Source organism: Botrytis fragariae, assembly GCF_013461495.1.
Source record: "Botrytis fragariae strain BVB16 chromosome Unknown tig00000001, whole genome shotgun sequence".
NCBI lineage: Eukaryota > Fungi > Ascomycota > Leotiomycetes > Helotiales > Sclerotiniaceae > Botrytis > Botrytis fragariae.
This window is the reverse complement of record NW_023500987.1, coordinates 789,807-814,210: the sequence shown is the minus strand read 5'-3', so window position 1 is coordinate 814,210 and position 24,404 is coordinate 789,807. Positions and strand designations below refer to the sequence as shown.

At 42.9% G+C, this 24,404-nt stretch overlaps 9 protein-coding genes across 9 annotated transcripts; 5 read left to right on the top strand and 4 right to left on the bottom strand.

Annotated features, from left to right (window-relative positions):
- Nucleotides 1-1,387: 1,387 nt before the first annotated feature.
- Nucleotides 1,388-2,424, top strand: Bfra_000251 (putative rhamnogalacturonan acetylesterase protein; the record flags this gene model as incomplete). Its single annotated transcript, XM_037330696.1, has 2 exons — nucleotides 1,388-1,721; nucleotides 1,775-2,424. The coding sequence occupies 2 exons, from the start codon at nucleotides 1,388-1,390 to the stop codon at nucleotides 2,422-2,424; spliced, it is 984 nt and encodes a 327-aa protein (XP_037197029.1).
- Nucleotides 2,425-3,451: 1,027 nt separating this feature from the next.
- On the bottom strand, nucleotides 3,452-3,737 carry Bfra_000250 (uncharacterized protein; the record flags this gene model as incomplete). The annotated part of the gene is made up of 2 exons (XM_037330695.1): nucleotides 3,452-3,619; nucleotides 3,651-3,737. 2 exons carry the CDS (start codon nucleotides 3,735-3,737, stop codon nucleotides 3,452-3,454), a joined length of 255 nt encoding a protein of 84 aa, XP_037197028.1.
- Nucleotides 3,738-3,921: 184 nt separating this feature from the next.
- Bfra_000249 (uncharacterized protein) lies at nucleotides 3,922-4,411 on the bottom strand (the record flags this gene model as incomplete). Its single annotated transcript, XM_037330694.1, has 3 exons — nucleotides 3,922-4,068; nucleotides 4,091-4,204; nucleotides 4,280-4,411. The coding sequence occupies 3 exons, from the start codon at nucleotides 4,409-4,411 to the stop codon at nucleotides 3,922-3,924; spliced, it is 393 nt and encodes a 130-aa protein (XP_037197027.1).
- Nucleotides 4,412-4,575: 164 nt separating this feature from the next.
- On the bottom strand, nucleotides 4,576-6,119 carry Bfra_000248 (putative phospho-2-dehydro-3-deoxyheptonate aldolase protein; the record flags this gene model as incomplete). Its single annotated transcript, XM_037330693.1, has 2 exons — nucleotides 4,576-5,530; nucleotides 5,578-6,119. The coding sequence occupies 2 exons, from the start codon at nucleotides 6,117-6,119 to the stop codon at nucleotides 4,576-4,578; spliced, it is 1,497 nt and encodes a 498-aa protein (XP_037197026.1).
- A 441-nt stretch (nucleotides 6,120-6,560) lies between these two features.
- Bfra_000247 (uncharacterized protein) lies at nucleotides 6,561-7,199 on the top strand (the record flags this gene model as incomplete). Its single annotated transcript, XM_037330692.1, has 2 exons — nucleotides 6,561-6,863; nucleotides 7,095-7,199. The coding sequence occupies 2 exons, from the start codon at nucleotides 6,561-6,563 to the stop codon at nucleotides 7,197-7,199; spliced, it is 408 nt and encodes a 135-aa protein (XP_037197025.1).
- A 1,534-nt stretch (nucleotides 7,200-8,733) lies between these two features.
- Nucleotides 8,734-10,252, top strand: Bfra_000246 (uncharacterized protein; the record flags this gene model as incomplete). The annotated part of the gene is made up of 6 exons (XM_037330691.1): nucleotides 8,734-8,843; nucleotides 8,932-8,995; nucleotides 9,059-9,273; nucleotides 9,330-9,656; nucleotides 9,709-10,101; nucleotides 10,171-10,252. The coding sequence occupies 6 exons, from the start codon at nucleotides 8,734-8,736 to the stop codon at nucleotides 10,250-10,252; spliced, it is 1,191 nt and encodes a 396-aa protein (XP_037197024.1).
- A 6,297-nt stretch (nucleotides 10,253-16,549) lies between these two features.
- Bfra_000245 (putative short chain protein) lies at nucleotides 16,550-19,475 on the top strand (the record flags this gene model as incomplete). Its single annotated transcript, XM_037330690.1, has 7 exons — nucleotides 16,550-16,580; nucleotides 16,627-17,313; nucleotides 17,383-17,461; nucleotides 18,344-18,609; nucleotides 18,679-19,046; nucleotides 19,104-19,374; nucleotides 19,435-19,475. 7 exons carry the CDS (start codon nucleotides 16,550-16,552, stop codon nucleotides 19,473-19,475), a joined length of 1,743 nt encoding a protein of 580 aa, XP_037197023.1.
- A 668-nt stretch (nucleotides 19,476-20,143) lies between these two features.
- Bfra_000244 (putative serine protein) lies at nucleotides 20,144-22,546 on the bottom strand (the record flags this gene model as incomplete). Its single annotated transcript, XM_037330689.1, has 2 exons — nucleotides 20,144-21,884; nucleotides 22,227-22,546. The coding sequence occupies 2 exons, from the start codon at nucleotides 22,544-22,546 to the stop codon at nucleotides 20,144-20,146; spliced, it is 2,061 nt and encodes a 686-aa protein (XP_037197022.1).
- A 325-nt stretch (nucleotides 22,547-22,871) lies between these two features.
- Bfra_000243 (uncharacterized protein) lies at nucleotides 22,872-23,601 on the top strand (the record flags this gene model as incomplete). Its single annotated transcript, XM_037330688.1, has 2 exons — nucleotides 22,872-23,076; nucleotides 23,162-23,601. 2 exons carry the CDS (start codon nucleotides 22,872-22,874, stop codon nucleotides 23,599-23,601), a joined length of 645 nt encoding a protein of 214 aa, XP_037197021.1.
- Nucleotides 23,602-24,404: the final 803 nt, after the last annotated feature.

Genomic DNA, 24,404 nt, shown 5'->3' with positions numbered 1-24,404 from the left:
TCGATCATTTCACACAAGGCAATTAAGTTATGCCAACACAATAGCTCAAACCAACACAAATAGATCCACATGGTCTGTCCACTGGTATGCTTTTTAAAGGTTATACCTCTGTGATATTGACTGTCCAAAATCGAAATGTCTTTATCACTTCCACAGTTTACTCGAGGAAGCGAGGTGGTTAAAATATACCGTGCTTTCCTCACATAATATACAGCCCAGTTGTGATGAGAAGAAGAAATTGAGTTGTCTAGACTATTGTTTAAAACTCATTGTTTGGAATGGCCGCAGCAATCGAACAGAAGACTTGAAGAGAAGAACGATATAGTAAAGCCAAGCTAAGTGAAGTCAAGATGAGATGAGACAGAGAGAATTCGGACGAAAATACAAGGGGTAGATTAAGGTTAGCGTGATCTCTTAGGTCTTCCTACGAAACTTCGTTTGCTACCTGGGTAAGATTTAAGCGGGGGAAGAGAGAGGAAATACGTCTGGAATATCTGGGTAAGCTTGAGCCGGGTGCAAAGTATCATTCTACCTTCAAGCCAGGAACGAAAAAAACTACGTGGGGCCTCAACGCAAGCGTTGAAACTCAATGCTGGACAACTAGATCTACCGGTACTGCACAAAATACCCTTCCCATGCTTCTGCGCCGTTAACATATATCAAAACGTCTTATGTTCACTCGGGATAATTAAAAACCTCCGAGAAACTTACGCCTCAGGCATGGATTATGTAAGAAACTCCCCTTCTAGTTAATATAATTCCCATTCTAGTAAGCGCCCGTCCCCTCATTAATTTAAAACAATCTATCTTTCACAATTTAGGTTTCAACCACTGTCAAATCCATCCCATCTCGTTTTATCTAAAACCCACATCATCCAAGCGACACGCCTCTGTCTGGTAAGCTTGCTTGTCAATATGATTGTCGAGATCTTAGCTTCGGTCATTTTGGTTCGTTTCGAGCATCTCCGTGAAGAGCGTTACCAATGAGGAGAGATCTCGTCGTGTAATCTAGACCTCTTGGCCCGATTTGGTACAAACATGTTCGTTTATTGATGGGGGTGGAAACTTGCACGGCATCGATGGGTATAGGAACTATTGTTCCTTCATCTAAAGATCCTCCAAGCGGAAACATGATTCCTTGTGTGGGGGATAATGCAATTGAATATATACCCAAGGTAGGACGAAGTACTCTTTTCTGTACTCCGTCTATCATTATTCGAACTCGGTGACTTTGCTTCTTCATTGTACTATTCATTCATTTTCTATTGCTTGTACAGGTTACATTCGTTCTTTTCTATTCTTGTTTACTACACACTTGACCTGCGCTCTTCTATTTGATCACTATCTTTCAAGTATAAAGCACGAAAAATCAAACTCTCAAATCAATATGAAGACTACATCAGGGCTTCTTTTGGCCACCTTGGCAGCTTCGGTTTCGGCGGTCCCATTCAATCACGCACATGGCAGCTCTAACGGGGGACATGTAAGACCGACATGGTCTCCTTCAAGCGCTTCATCAGCTGCCGCTCCTGAAGACACTGCTTCGTCCACAAGTGCCTCTACCGTTGCCGCTACTTCTGTGGCCTCAAGCATCGTTGCTGCTTCCAGTACTGTCGTTGCTTCTAGCGCTGTCGTACTTGCCGCATCAGCTGCATCTCCAACGGTGTATATGTGTGGTGATTCTACAATGGCTCTCGGTGGAGGTGGAACTGGAACTCAAGGTAGATATAACGCATCAAGGTTTTCATATAGTGTATATAGCTAACAACTACAGGTTGGGGTGTCTACCTCCCATATTCCCTTACCATCCCCGTCGTCAATGATGCCAAAGCCGGCCGCTCAGCCCGTTCCTACACCGACGAAAATCGCTTCGGCGCCGTCATTGATACCATAAAGTCTGGCGACATCGTCATCATTGAGTTCGGACACAATGATGGAGGATCCCTTACCCCCACCGATAACCTCCGCTCCGATTGCGTCGGAGCCGGTAACGAAACCTGCACCACAGACGCTGGTGTAATCGTTCAAACATACCCCACCTATCTCACCAATGCCACTGAGCTCATGACTGCGAAGGGCGCCTATGTCATCATCTCCTCTCCCACTCCAGACAACACATGTGAGACAGGTACATGCTCATACACATCCCCTCGTTTCACCGGGTATGGCGAGATTGTTGTGGAGAACGTTGGAAGCATGGCTAGCTTCATTGACCACGGTACATATCTTGCCAATCAATACGCTGTCCTTGGTGCTACAACTGTTGACACCTATTATCCAAATGACCACACTCATACTTCTCCTATTGCCGCCGATCTGGTTGCAGGTGTGTTTGTTAAAGGTGTTTTGTGTGCTGGTTCTTCTAATCCTCTATACTCTTACATCAAGAATAGCACCGACAGTGTTGTCGGTACCTGTATATAAGAAAGGATGCTCGAGCATGGTGTTTAGCAAATGAAATTGGCAGGGGGATAAGATACTTTACATGTATATATTTAGCTGGATTAAATGTAGATATATCGATAATATACAATAGCGACGATAAAAAGGCACGTGTACAATAGCACAATCCATATCAATCATGGCAAAGTCTGATATTAATAACGCATATATGTGTATTGAAAAGAGAAAGCCCGATTTATAAGTAGGTATGATCAACACTGACTTTCAAGAGACATATCATCCTATTCCGCAGACCTTGAACTACAAACAAGAACTGACAAATTTTTTTGGTGAATATATGCTCACATGCTCCTTTCCCCAAATTGAAGCCATAAAATAGAAGTACGGGGAGAAACACTATGAATTCTTTTGATCTCCTTTAAATTATTCACATTAGCAGCGACAGGTAGTAAGTAGCAAGGTTTAAGTTACTTCCAAATGCCATTTTCTCTACCATTCAAAACCTCATCATCCTTCTCGTCATCGATTAGAATGAAGGACATATAAGGAACCACCACTTGATAAGCCTTTGAGATAGACTCAATACAATGCAAAATTTTCAATGCTTTACCTGATCTCTTTTTTCACAAGGCTCTCTGCTTTTTGGGTTCTCATTCAGTCATCCTGTCATCTATCCCATGATCCATCATAACTAGCTCAATTTGCAAGTATGTCCTTTCAAGGAAGAGAGAACAGCTAAATCATGGCTGGAAGATTTTCCAGCAATTTACTTTAATACTAATCATAACCTGTAGAAAATGATGGCATTCATCTCTCATCCAGTAGACCGAAATTCGACGGCCTCAGGACACCAATTCCAAAAGAGTATTTCCAGGAACTAAGATATTAATTCTTGTTCCATCTCAAGCTTCTTGGGAAAAAAAAATCTTTTCGATTCCAGTATATCGCTTCAGGAGTGAGTCTAGCGATTGCAATTTTTTCTTATTAAGAAGTTTCTCAAATCACCTAAGAACCAATGCTTCTACAAAATGCTCCCCTTATCAGTTATTCAAAGCACTACGTACGGAAGAAATCTCTTTCTATCGCACGAAAGAACATTAGATGCTGGCTGTCGTCGTACGAGCAGTAAGATGATTTGCCCAGACTTTAATGAATGAAAGTAGCTAACTTGAGACTCGTTGCATAGGAGCTCAATGCTTTTGCAAAATAGTTGCAACTATGATCATCCAAGCATCAAATCTCAGTACTCTGATCAAAACAATAAGAGCAGTTTGATAATTCTCCAGGAATGGCAATTTGAGGTTCACCCATTGAGATTCTGCAATGAGGTACATGATAGTGTGTCAGAACAAATCTCCACAAGTTATGGGCCGCTCATTGTACCGCGTGCGCCCTTTCTCTCTGCCGACACACTCACGGCCTTACAACCTTTTCTTCAGAACGATTCGTTGAATTGCCAAAGGGTATGATATCAACAATTAATCAAACGATTAAGCATGCTGTTTCGCTGAGAATGATTTACATATCAAGCGTGCTAACGGCACTGTGCTCAATCATCATCCTTTTGTAGAATTGGCATCGTTGGCAGGCGTAGCGCATATGGTACGTCCGATACTTAACAACAACTTTAGCCACATGAAAATGTCTAGCAATATTGGGATAGAACTATTTCACTTGGGCTTGGCACATAATTCAATCTGATATCTTCAAAGAACCCACCATTACACTCGCGTAGTGGACCCGCAATGATCGGCATTCCTAGAGAGTGGATCTCGCGCGAGGGGACGTTTCTGATGTTATTCTGCGACATTCCAAGGAAAACAAATTGAAATGTTAGGAGTCAAGCAATTAATAGCATACTTTCGTATTCGCAGACCGCAGATAGCAGTGCCGCCTCGATAATGACATTTGTAGCAGCACTTACAGCCGCAACGTCGGTGTGGACAATGATGATTTTGAGGAAGATGATGTGCAATGGATGACTGAAATAGCATCGATCAGGCACCATTGACATAAATCAAGAGAAGGATTCGGAGAATTAGGACGCTCGCATCGATAGACTCGATTAGTGATGAGATATAAATCGCAAACAAGGAAAGAAGATATGCAGTCACCAGGAAATTCAGCGTTCCAGCGCAAACGACAATCATGTGTACTAGATATTCATTTAATCTAATTCTTGGCAGGTCCCTCACGGAAATGACCTGCAATCAAGAAGGCCATTTCTAGTGCTTGTTTTTCGTTTAGCCTTGGATCGCAAAAGCTGGTGTAGTTTAACGATAAATCTTCCTCGGCAAGCTCCTCGCTACCGCCAGTACATTCTGTCACAGCATCACCGGTCAATTCAAGGTGAACACCTCCAAGGTAGCTTCCTTCCTCTTGATGGACTGCCAAAGTCTCTTGAAGTTCGGAGAAGATATCTGTGAATTGTCTCGTTTTGATGCCGGTCGAAGTAGATCTCGTGTTTCCGTGCATTGGATCGCATTGCCAGACGACACTTCGGGCATATTCGCTATCTTCGACTGTTCGAATATGTTTGGGAAGAAGTGTGCGAACCTTTGATGCTCCGTAACGAGTGATGAGTGTTATTTTACCAACTTCTACTGTTGGGTTGAGTTTTCGAAGAAGCTCCAAAAGATCCGAGGAAGAAGTTGTAGGGCCTACTTTGACGCCGATAGGATTGGCTATACCGCGAAAGTACTCAATATGTGCCCCGTCTACTTGTCTTGTCCGGTCACCAATCCAAAGAAAGTGTGCTGATGTATTGAAGTATGCCTTTCCATCCTTAGTAGGATCGACATTCTTTTCGGCGTTTGCACCGGCTTGTAAGTTTTGAGATGGGTCTTTGAGAAGTCGAGTGAGACTCTGTTCATATTCGAGTAGAAGACCTTCGTGACTAGTATAGAGCTCGACTCCTCGAAGTTGATCAGCTGTATCGGCACCAATGGTACGCATGAAACGTAAACTCTCACTAATAGAGTCTACAATTTTCGAGTATTGCTCCTGCAAACCTGGGTCCCGAACATGACCAAGACCCCAGTTCATTGGGCTATGCAGGTCGGCAATACCAGATGAAAGAGACGCGCGAATGAAGTTAAGAGTAGCTGCAGAGTGAAAGTACGCGCTGCTGCGAGTCAGTCAAGTACCGTGATAGCCCCACAGGTATTTGCTTACCTAACAAGTCTCTGTGGATCTAAGTCCCTCTCATCAATCTCGTAACCATTCAAGATGTCTCCTCTGAAAGACGGGGTCTCCTTGCCATCTACCATCTCAGTGGGGCTTGATCTCGGCTTCGCATATTGCCCAGCCATTCTAGCAATTCTGACTACCTTTTTGTTGGCTCCCCAGACAAGAACCAAACTCATTTGAAGTAAGAGCTTGATCTTTGATTCGATAGCATTCTCCTCACAGTAGTCGAATAGTTCAGCACAATCACCCCCTTGAAGGAGAAATGCTTTGCCAAGAGCTACATCCCGTAAACTTGCTTTGAGCTGAATGATTTCCGTGGGAGTAACAATGGGAGGAAGACGTTGAAGTTTCGACAATGATTTCTCTACATTCTTGCGGTCTTCATAGATTGCATCTTGTTTGATCGGTCTTGCAGTCCAAGAACTTGGCGACCACGGCTCAACCTGGCGATGTGAGTCAATGGGTCTGGCCATTTGGGCTCCATCATAACCAATTCCCAATCCTGCTCCAGGACCAAAGGTTGGCATCTTGAAGGAATTAGGTCCTTTGGTGATATTCCTAGATTGGAAATTATGAAGCTATTCCGAGCTGTAATGCAATAACCAGTTAAATTTAAATGACCAAAAAAGAAAGTTGGAGAAATAATGGGATTGTTTTGCGGAGGAGGGGTTCAAATAATAAAAATTAAAGTGTGTGGCTTTATTTCACTTGGCCCGAGCTTGTGGTTGGGTACCCCTCAGCCCCTCAGAGTATTAGGCTATATCAGGCTACCGTCGGGGAACAAGTTTTCCGATATAAGCCTGTCAGCCAGTATCAGCCCTACAGGTGTGGGATTTGCAGCCCCAACCCTAAACTTAAATCAATGATTGTGCTTGGATCCTTCTAGACGTCACTCGGACAGTCTTGTCTTCCTTGTGCAAAGTTCAAACAACAATTAACATTCACCTGCAAATCTTTTTGTTATCAAAATGTCCGAATCCCAACCTCCTACATTAGTTGAAGGTGCAACTACAGGCGATGTAGATGATGAAATCCCTCAAAAGGCCAAGTCGGCAGAAGATCGTAAAGCTGCTGCTGCTCTCTCCTCTCTCGATGCCCCTCGTGAAGATGACTCGACCGTGACAAAAGAGGTAGATCAAGAGGCTGTGAGGAAAGCTATGGAAAGGTTGGCAGGTACCAGCGCTACAAATGGAAAGGTTGCAAAGAAGGGAGATGAGAAGAAGGTTGTGAAGAAGATAGTAAAGGTTGAAGCGGCCGATGTTAATCTATTGGTATGTTAATTCTAATATACGGAACTCGGCTATTGAGCATTCATTCGAGTTATATCCTCTTTATCCAAGATGAAGTCTTTGTTCTTAGCCACCTAACTCTGAAAGTACTGCGATTTGGTTTGCTTTTACCGATCACGTTCTGCCTGTCATATTCCCCTCATCGATATTGCTTCCTAGCTATAATTTGATGCTTGATCCCAGTGCTCGAGGCTAATCAAGTTTCTATTACAGGTTGAGGAACTCGAATTGACAAAGATCAAGGCCACGGACTTATTGAGGGCTCATGATGGTGATGCCACGACAGCCTTGAGGGCATACATTACCCCTGTGGCATAATACAATTAGATGAAGGAACGAACAAATGGGCATTGATAAATTGAGCATGGCGTTAGAGTTACAAATATTGCTAGACGGCTGTCAGTGAACCTCCAATATTTCATCCCAAGGTCATAGAGTCTAGTACAGAATCTGACCCCAAAGTTTGGCATGCCAAACGTTTCTTCATGTTCTTAATGGATTTCCCTATACCTATCTATGCAAATTTGACAAATGTAGGAGCCATCCGGATGCCAGTCTCGGATCATCGGTATCCCGTATTTTGGTCGGCGATCCAGAGCAGCGCTACTGTATCTTAGTCATGTAGTGCCAGAGAGTACGAACTTTACCAGCTCCCCAGATTTTGATCGTTGTCAAACTCTGCCTTGCGCTCAATCGGATTCCATTGTGTCTCGTAGATCGCTGCAATGCGAAGCTAGAGGTTTACTTAGTGATGTAAAGAATCATGTAGAGGTATGTGACGTTGGTGCATCTAGATGGTATGCCCTTGCCTTGCAGAATCGCTCTTGCTAAAGATGACAATAATATCTTTTGTGTGTCAGCAACGGCTCTCGCTACAATAACCAAAGAATTCACTTATTGCGGGTAGTTGCATATTCTTCTTACACAACTACTGCAATATTGCAGAACTGGTCTTGATATGTTTCACGGCTGTGGCCAAGCTTCAACGTATGATTCATGGATAGCAACCTTGCAAATTATGCAATTTCCCGTTCGATGATCAAGAGTTAGATTCTGTGAAGTCGAAAAGGAACTGATGCGCATCTCAATTTGTGGCGCCAATCCTAGAAAAACATCGTTGAACCGGTCAGCGATGGTATGGTAGCTTTTCGGAGAACTCTAAGAACTTAAAGAACGGGAGGGGTAGCTTGAACTGGAGAGTAGGGCTGCATAACAACATCATTAAGATTTTCTGTTGCGCAACGTTGAAGTAAGATGGCAGGTTGCAGCTTTAGGTCTCGAGTCCGAGATTGTATATGCTTGCTTGATTGCTTGCTTGCCAATCCAAAGAGCCAAGCGCTGAAGATTCGATGTATCAAAAAGTAGGACAAGATCGGATAAGGTTGTGAGACCCCAAATTTCATCTTGTGGGTTTTAGAAACTTCTTCTTCAGATGATATTTGTCTCTTCTAGAAATCTTCATTCTCTCTTTCTCTTCTCTTCTTATCTTTCTTGAATGTTGGTGTTTCCCCTCCCCTCAGCCGACTTCATGAAGAGCCGGAGTGTCAAATTTAAAGTTGGTACTAGCGTCAATTTTGGGACAGGAGGAAGAGAGGTATTCACCAAGAGGGGCACAATCTACATATTCACGTTCGCATTCGCATTCACACCCACATTCACACTCAATTGATCATCTTTCAACTTCAAATTCTTTTCACTTCCATCTCCGAGTTGTGACCTTTCCATTAAAGAAGTTTTCTTTTTGAAAACTTCTTTCTATCCAAAACAACAACCAACTTTTTTTGTCAGTTCAGTGTATAACCATAACAAATAATCAACACAAAATACAAGTTATCAGGACCTGAGAGTCAAGATGGCTCCTCTGATCATTCCTCGGGGGGATGTTTCTCCATCAAATTCTGAGCTCCTCCATAATACTATTGGTTTTGTGATTCCTTCTTTCATCTTGTTTGGTTTCCGCATGTAAGTACAATCTTCTACCCTTCTCGAAGCTGCTTCAGAGATTGTAGCCTTTATGTAATGGTTCGACTGACGCGGTTGTTTATTATAGTCTCAATGCTACCTGGGTCATGGCCAGGATGAGATTTGAAGATTGGCTCATGTGTGTCACAATGGTAAGTCGCATTGATTATTCGTATGCTGCGCTTTATGACAATTTGTATCTAACAAACTTGCAGTGTTTCTACACAGTTCTCTTGATTTTGATCAATGTTTCCGCTCGTTACGAAACCAATTTGTTCCCTCCAGAGCAGCTGGCTTCGATTATGGCTGACCCTGACGACGTGACTTCGCGCATTTATGGCTCTATCATTGTCATTCCGCTTGAACAATGTATGCTTGCTTCTACCTGGTGTGTCAAGATTTGCATTTGGCTCTTCTTGTGGCGTCTTTGGTAAGTTCATCATTTGTTCTATTTTCAGCACACCTTTAAAGCTAACTACTTCCCAGTCGCAACCTGCCAAATTTGCAAATGGCACTTAAGATTCTCATGTGTTACATTGCTATTGGCTACGTCGTAATCATGTTCGTCTACTACGTTGGTGTCTGTCGTCCATTTAAACAATACTGGGCAGTTCCGGTTCAAGATGAACAATGTGCGACATACCAGCATTATTCCATCGTTCAAATGGTTTTCAACATCAGTTCTGACTTTGGCTTGATCCTCATTCCACTCTGGATGTTCTATATCGCACGTCTTCCACCTATGCGCAAAGCTATCTTGATGGGCGTCTTCTCTCTTGCTGTCTTCACAATTCTTGCAGCCATTTTGAACAAGTAAGTTCTTTCCAAGCTTCGGGTTTTGATTGAATACTAATCCAGTCACTAGATACTATAACTTCTCTAGCCCTATGACAACAACTTATCAACTTTGGTACATTCGCGAATCTTCAGTTGCTATCTGGGTCGGGAATCTCATTTGCTGCTGGCAAATTGTTCAAAAGATCTTCAAAGCTCGCTCCTTCGACAATCAAAAGGCCGAGATTGAGATGCACCCAGAGATGCTTGCTCGGATGCAAAATCCTTCAAATTACACTGAGAATGGCAGCCCAAAGCCAAAAGACTGGATGGATCAACTCATTGCTCGTCGCAAGGCACTTGGGGAATTCCTCTCTGTTGCTACACGCTCACGTTTCACCACCCGTGCTACTGGCCGCTCTGGAGCACCTTTGAACTCTTCCAGTGACCAAACTGCTCTTGCTAACTCTCGTGGCGATCCAGTGTACGTACTTATATTCTTATCCATCGTTGCATTCCCGCTCCTTTGACAAGTGCTAACTCTTATCCTCAGCTCTATGATGACAATGGAAAAGGGTGATGAGGAGGCTATTTCGCCAACTCTAGCTTATAGAGAGAACGAAAAAATTGCTTAAGCAACCTTTTCATTCTTACCTACGTCACTCTATAACTCGACTTGAACTTTTCGAACTAGGCTACGATAGAACTGACCGCTTGGTACACATTATGATGTTTGATGATTTTACGAGTTCTGATGAAAGATGATACACGGTGGTGATTAGAAGAGAAGTTAGAAACGGATGGTGGTTCAATTGCTCTACTTCTATAGTTGACGTTTTCGAATCACCTGTTTTCTCTATAAGAATGTTCCATTGACTCTCCTGTACTTTGTAACGTTAGTTCCCGAGTAGCGCGAATGCTCGAATATGGTGGGAAACCCCATGTGTAATATAGTATTCTAGAAACTCTCTATACTCCCATCGTTACAGCATACCGTAAATTTTATGACCACCAGAAGTGATAATTGCAGCAGAAGCCCCCTTGCTAGGGATAGCTGCACACACAGGGTATAATGCGGAGGCTATTGATGATCCAGATCTCTGGTACTGATGACTGCACATGTCGGTTATGCTGCTTATGCACCTGCGGGATTCGATCACCTATGCAAGGCTGACACGCAGGGTTAAGTGTGCCAAGCATAAATCACAGGAGCGAAGATGGGTATTCATTTACTAGTCGTGTAGACTATCTTCTTCCGCGCCATCTATACATGAGCGAGCAATGCACCTGCAATACCTTCAAGAATTACACATAGCATTCACTTAAGTTGTCACCGAGGCGCATCTGGTATGGTATATAGGTAGTCTTCATAAACCTCGGAAATTAGACGGAAATGAGCATACAGTACAGGATAATTTAATTATATGGATTAATCACCACGGAGTGAATACAAAAGTCGAAAGTCCTAAACAACGTCAAAGCTTGCGTCTAACACTCTTGCATCTGATAATCTACTCATTCATCCCACCAAACTCCCTGAATCCCTTTACATAGTTAGAACACTTGCAATCTACGTCTAGGCATGTGGATGAGAGCTAGTGATTCTGCGGATGCGGGATCTGGGTTTGTATGTGCTGTTCTTCGGGTGTAAGCCGCTGTATAGTAGACTTCTTGGCAGATGAATAGAAGTCTGCGCAGGAGCATGGAATTTTTTGCTTTCTTGTGCGCGGTATGGTTGTTGATGGCATTGGGGAGCGCTTCTTCGGAAATCTCACCCAGCCTTGTGTGGTTTGGATTCTTTGTCATGTTAAAATAGGAGCACACGGTCAATCATCTGATTCTGATAATATTTCTACTTTTTAAAGAAGTCAAGTTGCCATAGAGACGCTGTATTCGTGTAAGAAAAATTTTAGTTCGAAAGGAAAATCGGGAAAATTTAAGTGGAAGGTACAAGCTAGGTGCAGCATGATGATGAAATCTCGCTTAATTTTGCATGGAGACTCCATGCTAAATTTCGGCATTTAGCATTTGCTAGCTGCTTCATGCTTACAGGCTCTTGGGTGTGATCACATTTATTAATTACAGAGATGGTGGCGAAGAATGTTGCGGTTTTCCTTTGAGAAAGAATTGTGATTATGATTGCGATAGGAAACTCTATATATAGTCCTCCTCCTAAGCCTTGTGCGCATCCAAGTGATACACGCAAATTCCTGTATATGATGTAAATAATGCTCAACCTGCACTTATATTGCGCCTCGAAGGGATTTGTCTAGTTTTCGAAGTACAGTCAAGTTGTCGAATCAATAGTCTTCAATTTGTAGATACCCCCAAAGTGTTTCCTAATAAAGCATGAGGTTAGCCATTGAAACCTTACATTATCACAGTAACAGAGAAAGAATCCATACCAAAACAACAAGCCCCACCCCATCATCTTCGTGAAAGCATCTCAACCTTGCTTGCCATCAGTCAGAGCATGCCCAGTGTGTGAACTATATTGTATCCAGACACCGTCCCCTCTGCATACGGTCTTTGAGGCGGCGAAGCACATTAAGATACTTGCTCAACTCCGGTACTTGGTCCGATTTGCACCTGCCCAAGCACCAGAGTTGAGCAACTCTTAGGGTGTTAACGGAAGTATAGTAGGCTTGATAGCTGAAACTGCATTCGGAAATCAGTTTGTGCACAATGGAGAAATCTCGACGAAGGATACACCTACGATTTTCAAGAGCGATCCAGAAAATGCAGCACGGGACCAATAGAAACTTGTATAGTAGGCTTGATAGCTGTTTAGTCATTTCACAATGCCGAGATTGAAGAATGATATGTCATTTCCCGGGAACCACGTCGATCGTTTGGATGCTGGACGATTGAATCGACGTGATTCACAGGGAATGAGGTGCCGCTGAGAGGGTCTGTGACCATTGTGTTGAGTAGTAGCGTGCTGATGGAGGCATGAAGACTTGTATAGTAGGCTTGATAGTTGATATTTGTATACTGAGTCCGTTGCTGGTGAAAGCGAACTTGGACCTGACAATGAAGAGGCAGGTAGGTGGTGGAGGGTTTGAGGAACAGAAAACTTTGATGGTAAGAATCTAGTATTTGTGTATAAATTCATTGAGATGTAATGTGAGCCTGGTTTCTCATTTCGTTTCGATTGTAATATGTGCTTGTTAACAATGTATTGTTCTTTATTCTACCTACCTATGTATGGTCAAAACAAAGCTAGGGCTCGGCCTTCGGGCTCGGAGAGACTTCTGAATCCCGAGATCAGGATTTTAAATCTAGCAAGATTGGATGAAGACTACTATCAGGTCTTTGGTTGGGGGAAAGTGAATTATGAGAAGTTATGCCATTGTGATGCTGAAATAAGAGACATCTCAATATCTACCTGGTATCTATGTCTTCAACTTTCTTTATGTTTGTCCAGACAGTTGATGAATATTCTATTTGAAAGAAGGGTTCTTTATATTTATGAAGCTGTTCCAATTTGAATGTTTTACACGAGTCTCTCACAAATTAGATTTCATAGATTCACAAAAAACGATCAGGAAATTTGCCTATAAATTTGTCTAATTCTTGAACCATTTTGAGCAACGTAACTTGAGAATAAGAATCCTAGCACACTCTTTATCATTAAGTACTCACATCAAGCCAATGTTTTAGACAACAGAGTTTAGTGCTAGTGATCTCTGACATGTAGAACCTTCCATCACTCCAGAACAGTCAAGTCATTGAGACAGCTCTATGATAATTTTATGCTTATGCAGTGACCTTAAATTTATCTACAGACTGAAGCTTCATAGATAGCAACCATGAGTTAAAATTAATCCCAAATAGTCCCGAGCAGATACAGCCAAGAGCTGAGGCTTATGATCAGATACACTCAAGTCAAGATGCAGATGTAATAATATCGATCTCCCTCCCATAAAAATATCTTGGAAGTGGGGCAATATCCAACATAGAAATGATCAAGGGCTGGGTATATAGATTCAAAATCTCAAGAATCCCTCAATAGTAGGCTTGATAGCTGGTTAACTCGAACTATCACGCCCACTATATTGTTTTTGCTCGTTCTGATTTTTGGATCGGTTTTATATGATTTTTGGTTCCTTGGGCAGATGAGATCTTTAGAAGGCTGCCGTTTGTTTTTGAGGATTTGTGTGATTCTTGTTGCGTCTACTTTAGGAAAAAAGGAATGAGCATGCCACCGTTCTGCTATGTAACAGGTTACTTTCACTGCGCTAGAAATGATCATTCTACCAGTAAGATTTACTTAAAAAACAACCACCCGGATTGTAAGATATAGAGATGGATGACCTCGAAAGATTCAAGTTTGAGTGCCCATTGTGATATAATTCTTTGCTCACAGATCCAAGGTCTCCAGCATTCCAAGAAGTAGAGCACAACATCATAAGATGCATGTCGTCTTCTAGCAACTATTTTCATAAGCAATAGTCTTAGGCTAGAGCTTGCCTGCATTTTTCACTCTTCACGTTTCACACGAACTTGCTGCCTTTCATTTTTTCGAATAGTTATTTAGGCCGCATATAGCAAGTATGCTGCGTGAAAATCAATACATTCGTTATGGCTATTAGGATAGAATGTTAGAGCTAAAAAGATCTAGTTCTCAGTGTGAGATAAGGCCAATCTCTCATCAACATTCAATGCTACCTCTACAATAGCTTCACGTTCCTTTTGAACCTCCTTCACAGTTTTACTGAGCGATTCTACCAAATCAGAGAGATCAAAAGATACATACATATCTCTATTTGATAATTTGGCACAAAGGTCTTGTAGATAAATGAGTGGACGCGATTGTCTTGGTGCATTCCAACCTGTATTGCATCTAGGCACCACATGCACGCTTTCTCATTCGGGTGATTTCCCAAGTTTAATCTTTGGGTCAATTCATGTAAATTAAAGAGAGCACAAGATACGGCATCGTGTCCGTCTCTAACCTTGAAGGCTGATAGTGAACACTGATGATAGAGAGGTATAACTCCTCTGTATAAAGCTCATGGTAAGAACGAAAAAAAAGGGGCATCAACGTGTCTCGTACTTCAACGATCAATGGCCTATTATTTATAGATTGAACAAATAAACTCCATGTTGATACTTTTCAGATCTTGTTTTTAATCTTACATCTTGGATCTTATTCACGACTCTACCCGATAGAGAGAATATTCGACTGTTTTCTAGGCAATGTATGATATTGGATAGCGAAATTCTTGTGTACTATTGCCACAGTGCTCCGTGACCTCGAGTGCCATTTGTTCTGCTTACGAAGCATGATTCGCGTGTTTTAGATCTAGCTTTCTGATCAAACGAAAGAGGTACCCCTAGACTGAAAATCGTTGACAATATGCCCCTGGACAAGAGATCACATCCGCCATCACGTCCCGGCCTTAGAAATAGAATGGAGGAAGATTACATGCACATCTCAGCTCGTTGAAATCTTACCAATGATTGTGATAACTAGCAGCTGGCCGTCTGGCTTGATCTCCTATCCACTCTGTCCTCTCCTCCATGGTCATATATTTAAGAGCCTCCACCCATGTAATGTCATTTGTCCTACACTTCCAAGACGTACCTTTACCTTTTTTCACAGCTGATAAAGGCATGCCAAGATAGTTATAGTCGTAAGCATGTAGGAGGGCCCGATCCCTCTTATCTAGTCTTGCGTACACAACTTCCCACCACCATGGATTCCACTTGTCCCTTCTGATTCTACGAAAGCCCACGAAGACTCCCAGTAACACGCTTGTGAATTTCTCATTCTGATGAGGGCCCGCCACATTTCGTGTTCCCGGGAACCGATACTTGGCGTCTAGAGATCCGTGTGTGGTGATAAACCAACCTTGATGTTGTGGATTCATCCCTATGCTGTATACAGGAGAAGGGCCATTAGTTTGACGGACTTGCCGTCTGCTGTTTCACTCCATTACATCAGGATAGACGGTATTGTTATTGTCTTCGAAAAAGGATGTTAGAAAATTAGGCTTTTCCTTCACCGCGTCAACATAGTCCTGCCACTTCTGTGGGTATGGAAAAAAGTCGAAATGTCCCACGTCCGTTCGTGGCTCACGACCTTCTCTTTGCCATTGTTTAGACATCCACCTTCATTGAGGGTTTGCGTTAGCTCTATTATCCCACTGAGGGCCCTACTTAGACTTGTGTACAAGGCCTAGCTGCTTTTTCTTCTCTTCGTATGGTTTTATTGGGTTTGCCATCTCGAGCGATATAATTCAAGTTTTGATCGAGGTGTAGATTTTTCCAGCTCGCAGTTTGCTCATAAATAGCGATTCTACAAAATGGCCATGAGAACAAAGCACTTTGCGATAAAGGAATTTTAAGAGGAGATTGTATGCTTTGGGAATCGCTCAACTATAAGCGATTCTGGGAAAGATTGTACAATGTATACCATGGCATGTAATTTAGTAATACAAGTAAGGATATCAGAAAAGTGAAGCATGAATATTGTTGAAATCGTTGGTGAAATGGATGGCTGAATGTAAATGATAATTAGACCTGCAAGTGAACCTGTATCAAGAGGATGACTGCACTCGCGAAGTAATCTCGAGCATCTACATTTGTGTTAGTACTGCTGTATTCTCTAACTTTACTGTTTTATGTAGGCTGTTCTGATGTGTTGACATTGCTTATGTAATCATCATTGTCTCTAACTGCCGCCTCTGGGGATTGTACCATAATTACCAGCAGCCATCGATTAATCAATAATGTGAGTACGGATGACCTGGTTACATCGGAGCGATGCGGAAGTAACATTGGTCATTCTGCATGCTGTCGTCACTCTACAAGGTTTTTCCATTTACGAGTATCTCTGACTAAGTATTGCTTTTCGTTCCCTCCTCTTTCATATCTCACTCCCCTCGTTGTGATTTATATCGCGGATATCAAGACTCAAGATCGAAATGTCGTATCCACCCGTCCCTCTTCCAAATGGTAAAGCTCACCATCCAGGTTAGCATCCTTAACTAACATAAAGTAGGCCAAAACTTTACAGCCACTCTGCACAGCACCACATACCCCGCAATTGACTCCGCGACGAAGTCCGACCATAGCAAACACATAGTCTTCATAACAGGCGCTTCGAAAGGTGTCGGCAGAGCTACAGCTATATCATTTGCGAAAGCTGGGGCTGAAGGGATTGCTATCGGTGCAAGATCGGATCTCTCCTCACTCGAGACAGAAATTCAAGAGGCAGCACAGGCGGCAGGAAAGACCCCACCAAAAGTCTTGTTGATTAAGCTTGACTTACTCAATCACCAGAGTGTTAAAGACGCAGTCCAGGAGGTTGAGAGGACTCTCGGAAGATTAGATATCTTGATCAATAATGCGGGATATCTAGCCGCCAGTCAATCAATAATTGACTCAGACCATGATGACTGGTGGCAGACATTTGAAGTCAACATACGTGGGGTTTATTGGATGACTCGTGGGTTTCTTCCCTTGATGCTAAAGGGTGGACTCAAGACAATCATCAATGTAGCCAGTACTGGAGCAAATTCGTTGCGACCCGGAGCTAGCGGATACCATACCTCGAAGTTCGCATTGTTGAGATTGACAGAATTCACAATGACAGAGTATGCAGAACAAGGATTACTGGCATATTGCGTACATCCTGGCGCAGTTAATACAGATATGGCTAAGAAATTACCAGAATATCTTCACAAAGGTAGATTGCATTTCCATAGTTGATAAAGTGCTAAATGATTGAAGGTTGCTCGCTAACTTTTGAAAATAGTCTTGAGAGATGATCCGGCAGTTGCGGGTGATTCGATGTGCTTTTTATCTCAAGAAAGAAGAGAATGGTTAGCTGGCAGGTACATAAATTGCACCTGGGATATTCCAGAGTTTCTGAGCAAAGAACAAGATATCGTGGAAAACGACAAGTTGAAGGAGAGAATGTTATTCTAGACAAAATACCTATATGTAGTGACACTCTTCGATCAATCATACTTGACGGACAGTTCTTAGCATCTGTTAAAGTTGTGATACCTCGGCATCTCGAGCTAGTATACTAGAATCATTTCTTGAAATCTGCTAATAAAAGCACGTACTATGCACTTAACAACTAGGGAAGGTAATCCGATATCAATTGTTTGTCAATCCCTTGCATGATCTCACATTGTTTGTTCCCGGATTACTTAATCCAGCGTTCCGGCTAAGAATGCGGAGAAAGACTAAAAGGTGGGCCGTGGGGGGAAGCACATTTACCCCAAGTTCTGGACGTCTAAAATAGACCACTAACGCCTTGTGCCACTCCTGTGACTCTGTTTTTGAAGTTCTAGATGATTTGTTGAGCCTGTTGTCATTAATTACCCCGCTTCGGATTAGAAGCATTGGCTCGTGGAGCGTCAACCCACAAAGAACCATGATTATACCACTGGTGTAGATTCAAGTGGCTTCGTTATGGCCTTTCCCCCGCGGAGGTGATATCGATCGCTAGATTCCCCAGCCATTCATGGACCCGAGATGCTTGGTGATTCACTAAACAAGCATTAGCTCCTACGATTGTCTAACAAGCGTTGTTTTAGACAGGCTTACATATAGTTGTCTTCAATCATTGAGCTTCTAATTCTCTAGGCTGTGCAGCTGAATCACACAATATACAGTTACACGCCCTTCTCTTCTTAACTATCAATCAAACCCAAAGCTGCGGGAGTCATGTCTACCCTTCGAAATGTTTCACGTGTCTCAATCAGACATCTCCGATCCCATCCTCGTCCTCTCACACGTACCTTCTCTGTCCTCCCACATCTCTCAAGTCCGCCATCTCAAACACGTCAACCACCGCCTGCGCCAGATGCAGAAAGTGCAGCACTCAAGAGTGGCCAGCCGTCGACATATCTAGGGACTAAGAAACGTCTGCCCGAATTCAACTTGGTCGATAAAGTGGTATGTGTTTCCGGGGCTGGCAGAGGATTAGGATTGGTACAGGCAGAAGCCTTATTGGAGGCCGGTGCTAAAGGTATGTAGTTTCGATTACAGCTCGAGAACAAATCTAGACTGAATTATTACATCTAACGAAATAATATAGTATATGCCCTTGACCGTCTCGAAACCCCCTCTCCTGATTTCGATCGCATTGCACAGCGCGCGAAGGAAGAACTCGGTACATCGCTTTCATACCGCCGCATCGACGTACGAGATGTCGAGGGTCTGAATTCTATAATTGAGGAGATAGCTCAGAAAGAAGGACGAATGGATGGCCTAATAGCAGCAGCTGGAATCCAACAAGAAACTCCAGCTCTGGAATACTCGGCTAAGGATGTCGATCTAATGATGAGTGTTAACGTAACCGGTGTTTTTATGACAGCACAGGCAGTCGCAAAACAAATGGTGAAATTTGGTAACGGGGGAAGTATAGTGCTTATTGCCAGTATGAGTGGAACTGTTGCCAATCGAGTTCGTTTTGCCCTTTCCCTCTTCGGCTTAATATCAATACTAACTAGTGATCTTTAGGGTCTCATATGCCCCGCTTACAACGCATCGAAGTCCGCAGTTCTACAACTTGCACGAAATTTGGCTAGTGAATGGGGCGAACATAGTATTCGGGTCAACACCATTTCTCCAGGATATATAGTGACAGCTATGGTGGAGGAGCTCTTCAAGAAATTCCCAGAGAGAAGAACGGACTGGCCAAAACAGAATATGTTGGGCAGATTGAGTGCTCCTGAGGAATACAGAGGGGCGGCGGTGTTTTTGGTTAGCGATGCTAGTAGCTTCATGACTGGTATGTTACTTTTAAATCATGGCTCCACTTTTAGGACGAATTTCTGACTATATATTACAGGCGCGGATCTGAGGATGGATGGGGGACATTCGAGTTGGTAGACGTGTTTTGGAATTTGACAATACTGTGATTAGCACGTGGAGCAGGGAATTTTGAAATGAGCGTTTTAGCGTTGTATCGATCTACAAATGTTATATACATAGTGCCAAGTTCTCATCCCCAGTCAAACCAATTATGCCATGTAAAGTTGTCTATTCTGTACTTTTGAGTTGATAAAAAGAATAAAAGGGTATCGAAATGGTAAACTTCTTGAAGAGCCAGAAGACTTTTGTGATATTGTTTTGTTAATTTTTTGTTATATCTTTGGTCATAGGGCTTCTCAGCTGGTTGGATGTTGAGTTGCACATTCTAACCACTGTACCAGCTAATCACAATGTTGTTTGGACGTAGAAATGATTATATAGGACAGTCTTAGGGCGGGGTATGATTATATTGGAGAGGGATTCACTGTTTGATCGGGGGTAGATTGACGTACGGCCGAAATGGGGTTTAGTTAGCTGTGGTAAGACGGTATGCTTTGTTGTATATGGGATGATAAGCCATGAATATTAGAATATGAGCAGTATTAGCATGGCATGTATACTCTCTAAACCTCTGAATCGCTGAACCCCTCAGACTTTATTCTCAATAATCTTCCATCGCACTTAATTTTATCCAGGCATAAGAAACAGATATACAAACAATCTATATCCTCTTTATCATTGTTCAACTACCCCAAACCCCCCATAATATAGTCAATACCCACACATCTCGGTTTCCACAAATCCGTCTCGTCAATCCCCCATCCCGGTCTTCCGGGTCGATACCCACCTGGTCCATGCTCTCCTCTACCAGGAGGCCGATGATATCCATCATCAGACCCAGGTCTATCTCCATACCGGTGTTCAGGCGGCGGGTGTCGAATCGGTCCATTGCCTCTCCCTAACATCGGCCACATGGGAATATAACATTTTTCATCTGCAGCGCATTTATTCTCACAGCTTGCCCATTCACCGGCCCAGCCGAGCCAGGCTTTTAGTTCTTGTACACCGTGGATCCAGCGGATAATTTCTTTTTGATTTTCAGGGGCTAGAATGGATGTGTCTTTTGAGTTTGGGGAAGGTTGGTTGAATGTGGTGTTCCAGATATTTTCGACGGAAAATCCAACGTCGATTAGGATGTTGCAGATTCCGGCTTGGGTTTCTTCGATGGCCCATTTGAGGGAGTTTTCTTCGGGTGATAGATAGATACCCAAGGAAGGGGAAAGAAGTCGCGTGTGGTGGTAGTGACAGCGGGAATAGGTTGTTTGGAAGAGAGTGGAGTCTCGTTTCCAAATTGAAGGGGCTTCTTTAGGAGAAGGATATTCGAGGAAAGGGAGAAGCAATGAATGAGTCTGGTCCCGAATAGACGTCATCCACCTTTTCTCTGCTGTTTTGTTGGATGGCGGAACTGATGAACAACTTTGGAGGGTTTGAAGAAGTTGAGCTAGCGGTGAAGCGTAGGTTTGAACGATTCCATTGGTCATGGTTGTCCAGTCAATACCGGTACAGTTCGAAGACTGACCGAGGAAATTCTTGAGAACTCTTTCTGAGTCTACTTTCATTATTGCTGCTTCGTCTGTACTGATATCATCTAAAGTATGGGACCTTCTCCTTCGCATCAAAGCGTTCAACGCAGTCATTCTTGCATTTTCGTCCTCCAGGCCAGCTTTCCAGAACCCTTCACTTGTTAAATTCAATTTTTCCCTTTCTACCAAACCTCGCGCCTTTGCTTGGCTCTTGAATTTGGGAGAGTAATAGTTCAGAATTCCACATGTGAGCAGTTTGACTCTGTTTTCGCCAAGTCCTGCTCCTTCTCCAGAAGATCCGTAATGAGTAGCAGCGCTTGTGAACCAACCCCAGCCTTGACTTCGAAGGAATGGTTCTCTCTCAGAATCATGTCTGAAGTTTGGTGGCATAGCAGGATGGTTTTCAGTGGGGTTCTTTGTATATGTAGATTGCGGCGACCGAGTCGTTATAGATGGCAGTGGAAGATAGGATGTGAGATCCGCTTCTTCCTTTTCATACATATCTTCTGGTGCGTTTGGGGGAAGTAAAGAGGCTGTAACATTCAAGTGCTCCACTAATCTTAGGGTTTCGCTCTCGAAATCACACCAGATCATCTCGAAGCCAGCATTCATTCTCACAAATCCTTCAACTCCCCAACCTCTTCCGCCGAGACCTCTTTCGTGCACCCAGGAGCAGAGGCCTCTTGCCCTATCATACTCTTGTACTAAGCCTGGTCCAAAGTGCCCATTAGGATCTGGGCCAGTTACATTGCCGTAGATGTGGAGCATTTGTGTATCCATTCGACCTGTCCCCATGAGTGTAGCGGATTCCCCGTCAAAATAGACGCATTTTGCTGTGCGAGTGGTTTGGAATGTAAGAAGATGAGAATCTCTGGTAGAACCCATAATCCCATAGGCCATTTCACTGAAGCATGATTAGCAAATAGTCTAATCTGACATCACTCGTCTTTAGCGAGTTTAGAGCAGAGCGTATGATCATGAATGTAACCGCCAGAAGCTATTCAGATTGCTGAGCTAGCTGAAGAAAGAACCTTTCATTGGCATTGCAGAGCTTGCAATTTTCAATTCAATCCGGAAATCATTCATGAAATGACATCTTTCGGAGCTTTTTGGGGGGGGGGGGATTAGTTCCTTTAGACACCGCATTCACAGGTTAAGATTATAAGCTCACCGGAACACCAATTTGGCATTTGTTCAGGAGGAAAGGGTTGCTAAATGAAGAAAACAAACATTGAAACATACTCACATATCAAAAGAAACCCATTCTGGACTTTCAGGTAGAGATTCGCCATCTCTACGACCATGATACACTTTTGTGAGAGGAGGTATCTCACACGGAACAATACTATGCCCACTTGGAAAGAATGTATTTGGCCATTGTTGAAGAAGTCCGTAAACTGATGCAAAATAATGAGGTGCTGATGAAGAAAAGTTCAATTTCCATTCCGAACTATGGGATTTGATAGACTCCAAAGATTGAAACATAGGGTATTGAAGTTCAGCAAACGCTGTAACAGAATGAAGGATAGTTATACAAAAGACAGAAACATAGCATAGTACAAACATTATTTCGAAATCGATGAATTGCCACTACGAACTATACACAGTGGAAAAGAAAGAAATTGAAGATGCATTTTGAAGAATTCACTTGAAGATGTAAATATAATTCATGCCGCGTAAGCACTGTTGAAGCGTTCGTTGCAGTCGAAGATAAGGAGTCTTACCGCCAATCACAACCTTAACCTTGCGATTCAGGCTTGAAGTTTAGGCTAGCTTCCCCAGCAATCATTGAAGCTCATCAATGCATCATCAAGCTTCATCGACTATTCATTTTCACCAATAACGTTGCCACCAACTTTTATCCCCTTAAACAATTTGACGTACTGAAAATATGGGAGCTTCGCAATCCAAAAATCTAGCAAAAGCTTCTAAAGCAGCCTCTTTATCAGCTTCAAATACTGCACGCAAATACCCAACTCGAACTCCGCCGCCCTCATCTCCCCGCACAAATGTAGAACCAAGTCAACCAAGCCCTTCCGCAAAACTGGGGCCAACTGTTCACCCAGAGGCAAGCTCCTCATCTACAAAGAACCAATGTTTGTTATCTTCTATCAATGACTTTTGGCCCTTCAATTGAGAGTCTTGGACTAGGAATCCACCTGCTAATGTAATATTTTATAGCAATAAGTTTTGATGCATCCGATCCAGATATTGGTCTCAATTCTCGCCTTCGTGAATTAGGTCCTGTTACACCTTCACCTACTCTCTCCAATTCATCTACATTCAACCGAGCCTCAGCGCAAGATCCCATCACATCCGGCAACAATTTTATCCCTTCTGCTTCCACACCTTCGCAGTCGATATTTCCAACCGCAAACAATCCTGCGGTTTCCCTTCTGGCGGCGAGATCTAGAATAGCAGAAGAAGCAGAGAGGGACTTCGAGAAAATTGGCAGGAAGGGATTCCAGGGAAGGAAATATCTGGACGTTGCGACTATTCGAACAGTACTGGTTTACAGGTCTGAGGGCATGCCTGATTCCGAAATTGAGGAGAGATTAGAACTTAGACGTGGCATTGTAAAGAGTCTGGGAGGTAATGTGGTGAGTGTGGCAGGCGTATGATCCGAGGGAACGAGGGAAATCGAATGCTTATATCGAATTCCAAAAACAAGCCTACGGTGGCGATATAATTTCAGCCACATTTTAGGCATTATAACCTGTCTTCGAGTCTTCTATCATATACTTCAATTAGATACGAAGTCATTGGCCATGCCAATAGTGTACAGTATAATGAATTATGAAAGGGCTGGTGAGAAGGAATGGGCGATATTCTAAACGGTGTATTAGCCACTGCAGGCAGAGATATTGTATTATATGTCACCAAAGAATATTGCCTATTAAAGGACGGCAAGGCTCTGTGAAAGCACCAAGAATAATTGCTAGAAGAAAGCTATGAGTTATGTGCTATGTGCTTTGATACCCATGAAAAGGCTGCCATTACCAATACTTGGGCAAATCATCACACAGGATTCGGCCTCGACATGTCTTCATATAGAATATTGGCTAGGCATATTTCTTGACTTTTGTGGCCTCGTGCTCTTGCGAAGTCCAAAATGAACTGCTTGTGAATAATAGGGGGTTACAATACAAGCAATATAATAAATTCCATTCTTACAATCCATGTCACAAGCAGATTGCGGGGCATATTTTTGAAGCTATTCTGCCGGGCGGTGTGAGACCTAGACAATCGTCAAGATTACTATCTGGGGATAAATTCAAAGCACTTTCTAGTGAATAATTCCATTGAAGAACATTGCATTTAATATCAAAAGTCTTCTGGTATTTTGATCTCTTAACTATGCATGAAATATGTCCATCTGCTCTCCATATATGAATACTCACTCAAAATAAGCACCATCTAATTG